At 42.0% G+C, this 8,247-nt stretch overlaps 1 protein-coding gene across 4 annotated transcripts in view; it reads right to left on the bottom strand.

The window, feature by feature from the left end:
* CTBP2 (C-terminal binding protein 2) overlaps positions 1–8,247 on the bottom strand; it is a 287,345-nt gene that overhangs the window by 29,261 nt on the left and 249,837 nt on the right. For all 4 annotated transcript variants that reach the window (XM_015422199.1, XM_015422201.1, XM_015422200.1 and 1 more), the window contains one exon: positions 7,594–7,738. In XM_015422199.1, the coding sequence (XP_015277685.1) occupies positions 7,594–7,738 (145 nt within the window). The remainder of the gene's footprint in view (positions 1–7,593; positions 7,739–8,247) is intronic.

Raw genomic sequence — 8,247 nt, 5'->3', positions numbered from 1 at the left:
ACGCTTCAAGGTGCTGGTTATGTCCTTTAAAGCCCTTTATGGTCTGGGGCCTGCCTACCTGCGGGACCGCCTTTCTCCGTAAGTTCCCCCGAGAGCACTGAGATCCGAGTCACAAGATCGCTTAGTCCCCCCCGGCCCCAGGGATGCTAAATTAACATCCACCAGAACCAGGGCATTCTCCGTGGTAGCGCCTGTACTGTGGAACCAGCTCCCCCACGAGATCCGCGTCCTCCGGGATCTCTATCAGTTCCGGAGAGCTGTTAAGACAGAATTATTCCGCCAAGCGTTTGACAACTTGGACTGAGCATGCAGCACTTTATAGTCGCCATTCTGAATAAGTTTTATGGAGTGTAAAGTATGTTTTAATGTTTGTATTGATTGTTTTTAGAAGAGTTGTTTTATTGTATGATGTTGTACGCCGCCCTGAGCCGCTTCGGCGGGAGGGCGGAATAAAAATCAAATAAATAAATAATTAAATAAATAAATAAAGAACATTGGTTACATGAGAAACATGTGACTTCCTGTGAGTAACATAAACAAACATTTAACCCCAGATATACTGAGTGTTTTCAACTTGTAATACCCAACACTGGGCTACCCAGGTCAGGACACTCTCTTGACTACACACAGAGAATAACATGATTCCAAACATCATGAGGCTTGTGGAAATGATATTTAAAAGCATCTGCTGTTGTGTGGAAATTCTTGGGATCCTGATCCTGATATTCTTATAAGGTTCGTTTCTTTTTGTTCTGTCCTTCAGATCTCTAAAGAAGCTTATAGCTCATATGCCTTTCCATGCCTTGTTCATATCTACCTACAGGGAGATTATTCCTCGTTAAGACATGGAGCTGATTTCACAAGGTAAAGTGTAACAGGTCTGGATTAAGAACTGTCTTTCTTATAGTGTAGCGATGTTCACTCAACATAGGACTGATTCAAGTTCAGTGCAACTTGCTCTTCCACCTGCCCACAACATCGTACCCCACTTGCTCTACAAATCACAGTTGATCTCCTTCCCTCCCCCCATCTGGCTGCAATGCTTCACAAGCAAAACTTGTCCTGGCCTCCTTTCTCAGCTTCCTCAGTTTTATCACAGTGTAGTAATATACAAATGTCAGAGAGTTTTTAGTTCTGTACCTACACAATGTATGAAAAACTGAGTAAGACATATTTGCAAAATTATCTCTCCTGTTATTTTTTTGCCTCTTAATCCCCACAGCAGCCTGGCCTGCCCCCAGAGTGTGCTCTGTGGGTAGAAGCCCTTGGGCCCGTGGAAACGTTAGTCTGGATCCAGGCCTTAATATTTTCCTGTTAATAGCATTTCCTTAAATCTTCCTAGACAGGTGTCACCTGAAAATAACAACCCAGTAGAAGTAACTCTCTACAAATGAGGAGAGCTAGGAGGTAGCATGGAAAGTGATGTGAGGCAGTCACATTAACGCAAACCTATTAACAGCAACGAAAGGTCTCCCGTGGGCAACATACCAAAAGGAGGAAAACAACGCAATAAAACTGTAATGTACACATTAAGCCCTAAGCACCTACAAGGGCCAAAGCCCTTTGATGCCAAGAAGGCATCAAGAGGTGTTGGTTTTTTTTAACACTGCTCTCAGTGTAATTTTTGTTTTTAAACGTTTCACTGTTATAGACACAGAGTCAGGTCTGTTGTATAATCCCTGGTCCTTCTCGACCCATTCTGCCAACTCTGACAGGCACTAGCATAGTAAGGTCTCAAGTTTAAGTGTGGGCATTTAACAGTACTGGTTCCATCACCCAGCTATGGATTTCCTTAGTGGATTTTTAAAATGCGTAAATTTTAATTCATGCATCTAGAGAGCCCTAGGAAGCAAGAAAATCTCCAAAATTTACATGAGTAGGCAGCCCTTGATTACTTTAAAAAAATAAACTCCCTCAGAAGCTGTGCTCAATTCTCCAGATCTCTAACTACAAAGTCAGGCTGTAAGTAAAAAAGTTAGAGCGGTTTTTTTTTTAATATAAATGATTTGTCAAAGCATCTCGTTTAGTAAAGACGACTGCAAAGGATGCATGTTCCTTTAGTTTTATTAAGATTTACAATGGAGTACTCTGAAGCAATTAATCACTTTAATGCCACCCTATCGACAAACATATACAGCTGGCACCCTATAAAGATCAATTTTGTTTTATATGCTAATGCAGTGGTACTCATTAGTGGTAAAACAATTAACGCTGCTGCTTGCGAATATCTTACTTGCGCTTTAGTAGCACGCAGAAATGGCCAATATGTTATAATTCTTAAATCTAGTTAAGGATTACATAATCAGTTTAGCTGTCTGTGTTATTTGTCAGGCAACAGGAGACCGTGCTGATAAAGAAAGCTAAAACAAATGGGACAAATTACCATGTCATCAAAAAGGCCCTTGAAAGAAACTTGCTGACGACTGGCCTGACCAGTAGACCAAGGACTTCTACTGCGGCTTAGCCTTAGAAAACACCTTGTATAGCTATATCAAAGCCAACAAATAATAAATGGACACTGGATTATACTTCCCATTAAATGGTTACAAACTGGAAGTGTTAGAATTTCCTGTACATGAAGTATGGCCCTCCATGGCACACTATTGTGCTCAATAACTTTGCATGAAGACTGTTCTCCAAGGCATGGTTGGTTTCATGCAGCTGCCAAGAACTCCTGCTGGCAGCCTACAATAGCACAAAGACAAACTACGTAGTGGGCAACAATACATGTAACAAGATGGCATACACTGTGGAGTTGCCAGCATTCTGAAGCTGTTTCAAGCAGACAACTACCTGCTAGCTATTGTCAAAGCATGGCTCTCAAGCAGATGATGGCATCTTAGCGACATTTGGGCATCGTAACTCAAGACAAACTACTGATTGTCCACAGGACACGGAACGCAGCTTGAGCTCATGCTTGTGTGCACCCTTACTCCCTACCCTCTCCCTTTCCCCTTTGTATGTGTACACCTGGATGTTTCCTGGTGTGGGAAGCATTCAACCACATTCCAATTTGCCATATGAATGAAGGCTCCTGAACATATTGGGATGCCTCCACCCAAGGTTTAGAATCCCAGTTTGTGTAGAGGAAACAACCCCATTCCCCCCCCCCCCAATGCCTGCATTCAGACACCACAGAAAAACCAGAGTTTGATTGAAGGCTGTCCAAAATAAATGCACTCTGTGTGCATGAGAGAAAGAGAAAGGTGTGGGGGCAGAAAGAGGCAAAACACGACAACAAGTTGTGTTCTTGTCCGTTACAACTGTTTCTTAAATGCTGACCAAACTGTGCAAGTAACAGGAATGGGGGGGGGGAGAGGAAAAGGAAAAAGAAATTGGATTTATACCCTGCCCTTCACTCAAAGTCTCAGAGTGGCTTACAATCTCCTTCCTTTCCCCACAGCCAGTGTTCCCTCTAAGCTGAGTTAGTGTGAGCTAGCTCACAGTTTTTTAGCCTCTGACTCACACATTTCTGTCTTAGCTCAGGAAGGATGGTTCCAGAGCAAACTAGTTTATGCAGGAGCCAAATCGCTCACTCACAACTTCAATGCCAGTAGCTCACAAAGTAGAATTTTTGCTCACAAGACTCCACAGCTTAGAGGGAGCATTGCCCACGACAGAGACTCTGTGATGTAGGTGGGGCTGAGAGAGAGCTTCGAGAACTGCTCATGAGAGAACAGATCTGAGAGAACTCTGACTGACCAAGGTCACCTAGCCACTGTATGTGGAGGAATCAAACATTGTTTTCCAGATTAGAGTCCACTACTCTTAACCATTACACCAAACTGGCTCTCTGGACCAAACTGGGAAACCGGAGCATTAGTGTTTGGTGGACTGCACTTTAAGGAAAATAAGATACTCAGGCTGCAGTGCAACTGACAACAGAGTAAACGGGAAGAGAATGCGAAGAGTTCACAACAAGGAATGTGCAACTTCACTGAAGAGGATGGTACAAATGTGGAACAAAATGTGAACACAGATCTCTGAGTATCCTTATGAACATGAACAGGAAAGCAGTATGTAATATACTGGTTTGTAATTAAATCTTTTTTCCAAGAGGGCAAACCAAATATCGACAACATATAATTAGCTCAATTGAAACAAATTCTGCTCTCCCTTCTGCAGTTATTGAGGGTAGGTATAATGAAATTCCCTACCCAGAAAGATTATGCTCTTGTTCCCTAGGAGAGGTTGAGTCTGTAGAGCACATGTTCTTTAGCTGTCCACTCTACAGGGAGGTACAACTTGGAATTATTATTCCGTTATGTGATATGATCCCTGGTCATATAAACACAAATAAAGCGAGGCGTCACTGGTTTTTATGAGACAATAATTCTAAGATCACATGTCAAGTTGCTAAATCTTGTGCATTAATTTTCGAATTACAGGAACTGCACCTTAAAAGCTCTTAAATTTGAATTTTTAATTACTATATTTTATGTCTGACTAAACTGTATGCTGTATGTAGACTAAACTCTACTAAAAAGTAGAGACATCTCCCTGCCAACAAAAGTCCACATGGTCAAAGCAATGGTATTCCCAGTAGTCATGTATGGCTGTGAGAGTTGGACTATAAGGAAGGCCGAGCGCCGAAGAATAGATTCTTTTGAACTATGGTGCTGGAGAAGACTCTTGAGAGTCCCTTGGACTGCAAGAAGATCAAATCAGTCAATCCTAAAGGAAATCAACCCTGACTGTTCCCTGGAAGGCCAGATAATGAAACTGAAGCTCAAATACTTTGGCCACCAAATGAGAAGGGAGCACTCACTGGAGAAGACCCTGATGCTGGGAAAGATTGAAGGTCAAAGAAGACAGGGACGGCAAAGGATGAGATGGTTAGACAGTGTCATAGATGCAACGAACATGAAATTGAGTGAACTTCAGAGGACGGCAGAAGACAGGAGGGCCTGGCGTGACCTGGTCCATGGGGTCGCGAAGAATCGGACTCAACTGTGCTACTGAACAACAACAAAACTGTATGCTGGTCTAAAGACTGTAATAATAAACTATTACTACTACTCCTCAATTGAAACAATGGATACAAAACCAAATTGGACCTAAATAATCTAACTAATTAAAATATTGGAACTCTTTACAGACAACCAAGATTAGGATCTGAAAAGCCCATCTGGAGGGACTAAAGTCTGAGGGCAGCAATGGGAGGTTAAGATTGGCACCCTCTCTTCTTTTCTTCTATGGCCCCCACATACCCTCCCCTGCTCCGCCATGCGGGACAGCAGTGTAACCAGCAAAGGAGGACTACTTTATTGTCATTTTGATTGGTTTTAACTTTTTGTTTTATTGTCAGTAATTCTGATTATAGATTACTCATATTATAGATTACTTGCCCACTCGCAGGGTGGGCGATTCATAAATTTAATAAACTAAATAAATAATAAAGGTTTGTTCTGCTAAAATGCACAAATGGCAAGCTTTATTGCACTACCAGGAGCAGGAAGTTTCGTATTTGCTCAGGTGCTCAAGGCCCACCAGATTAGACTCTGAAGTCTAACGGCAGAAGTACGATTGCCGACAGCCAGGAGAAAGGGTGACCTGTCCCTTTAACAGACGCTCAATGGGAAGTTATTTTTCAGGTGATATTATTTACCTCCCTGCCATGAAAAGCTTCAGTTGCTCATTTCCACACATTAAGTCTCCATTAAAGGGGCAGAACCTTTTTTCCCACAGGCTGTTGGCAACCCTGGGCTGCAGATGTACGATAGTGACTATATTGTAGCAACTGTTATATTACCTTTATATCTACATTACATATCTCAAAAGCTTAGTAAGTCCAACAAGCTTTATTAGTTTATTTATTCTTCAGTCCTGCAACAATGAAAGTGAATGCAGTTTTCCAGAAACAGGAGCTTTCCTAGTTTGAGGGCTCGACATACTACTATGTTCAGCAAACTGAACACCTGTACTAAGACTCTGTCATCACACACCAAGCATAACTAAGGTCTGACTTGGGTTAATGATTAAATCCATTCATAGTTTTTAACAGGCCAGCAGATATGAAAAAAATGCTGATATGAAAGAAAAACACAGGCAGAATATTTTCTAACGAAAATGAACAACAAACACCCCCAAAAAGAATTAACAAGGACAACTATTGAATCCAAACATATAAAACATAGCTGATTGTATAAATTTGAAGATTTCTGCTACTTTGTTTTCCACGTTGTAGACATATTAAGACACTACAACTGAATTACAGATTTTGTGTTCCTAGCATTTCACAGACTTTTTCTTGAAGCCTCAAGATCCCAAATAATTGTGTGAAGGTTCTGATATGTAGATGGAGCGCTTCTACACAGCTATGACTTTCTGTGCTGCTTTCACTGCCACGGATTTTTTTTAAAAATAAAAGCTAGTAATTCAGAAGAACTAGAAGAGACATTATTTATTTATTTAAAACACCTATTAGCCGCCTTTCTTCTTTACAGAACTCAAGACAGCTTAACAGTACAGATGAAACACATAAAATAGAATATATTAAAAAAATAAAAACCAAGTTTTAAAATCACAATCCAGGACTGTTAATAAACTAAAACCAAATGCAGTCCTAATAAAACCATCTTGAACTGCTTCCCAATGATCAAAAGTGAGGGGGGGGGGGCGAGAGACTGTTCCATAATAGTAGGGCTGCCAGTGAAAAGGCCATCTCTTGTGTACCCACTAAACAAGCTTCTTTGATTGACGGGACAGTCAAGAGGGCCTCTCACTGTGATAATAATTCCCAGGAATGAACTTATAGGAGAAGTAAGTCTTCCAGGTGCCCCAGTCCCAAGTCACTTTAGGGCATTAAATGTCAAAAGCAACATCTTGAATTAGGCTCACAAGTGGATTAGTAGCCAGTGTAACTGCTGTAGTATCAGGGCCACATGCTCCTGGTAAGTGGCCCTGACCAGCAGTCCAGTCACAGTGGTCTGCACTAGCTGCAGCCTCCAAACACTCTTCATGGATAGGTAAGTGGCCCTGACCAGCAGTCCAGTCATGGATGGCTCCAAGTAGACTGCATTGCAACAGTCCAGTCTTAACTGTAACTAAGGCATGGATCACTGCGGCTAGATCTGATTGTACTCAACCAGTTTGCGAAAAATCACAGCAAAATGGAAAATGGACAATTCAGGGAAAGTGTTTTTGTGGGTGCAAACACCCCCCCCCCCGAACCCCTGCTCTGGCCTGGATACCAAACTGTAACAAAGCCCATGTGGAAGCAGCTGTGGATGGGCACTAAGATTGCCCTTTTGCCTTCTGTTTATGCCAGGAGATGATCAATATGAACAACAGGTGATACCACCAGAGGGAGGGGCGATTCCCTGGTACAGAGGAGGGAGGAGCTCTAGGTTCACATCAGAATGTTACAAAGTGTTTTATTCAGTCCATGTAACTCATAGTTTAGAATGGAGGAAACCCTACCTGTACCAGAACAAATGGGAGTTGAATGCTAAGTAAAATAAAGCTGCTTGATCATATGTAGAATGCAAAACAATTCCCCCCTCCTTCCGCAGGCTGTAAAATATGGTTCTGGGATGATAAAAAAATAAAAATAAATCCAACTTTTTCTACTAGAATGTAGTCTGAACATACCAAGTTCGCCTGCAGCTTTAATGTCGATGTTGTCATAGCCACTGCCTATCCGTACAATGACTCGTAAGGCCTTGAATTTCTCTAGGTCTTCTCGGGTGAGAGTGATAGTATGGTACATCATTGCTCCAACAGCTTCATTTAAAACCTAGCACACACACAAAGAGAAGGAAATCATAGACATTAGTGAAGCAGATGGATATGTTCCGGCAGCAGCTGCTGCTGTCCACTGATGAGTCACACATGTCAGCATCTAGCAAGGCACACAGTCCAACCTGCTAAAGTGCTTGGGGAGTCCCACTAATCCTGAGAACCCCCAAAGAAGCCCAGTGGATATTGCCTATCTCTCAGTATAGATGTGTGGGAGACGTCACTCTCCAGCACTAATTCTCATTTGTGGTCAAGGCTTACACATTGGTAGAACTTGGATGCAAAAGGAGCAATGTCCAAAAGGAAGCCTAAGCATCTGCTTGGACTTTGTATTTGGATCCTTGAAAAAACAGCTTTGCCTCTGCATTCCTCTGATGATTTTTCAGTTCTAGAAGTATTTTGTATTAGACTCTGAATTATCTGGCCATGCTGTATACTCATGAAGTTTCATGCTGACCACTGCAGTAGCGTTAATAGTGCTCAGCCATACCCTTACACTACGAAGTT

Source organism: Gekko japonicus, unplaced genomic scaffold, assembly GCF_001447785.1.
Source record: "Gekko japonicus isolate JY-2015 unplaced genomic scaffold, Gekko_japonicus_V1.1 scaffold415, whole genome shotgun sequence".
NCBI classification, from domain to species: Eukaryota; Metazoa; Chordata; class Lepidosauria; order Squamata; family Gekkonidae; genus Gekko; species Gekko japonicus.
Note: the sequence above shows the minus strand (reverse complement) of the source record. Positions and strands in the feature narration are given on the sequence as shown.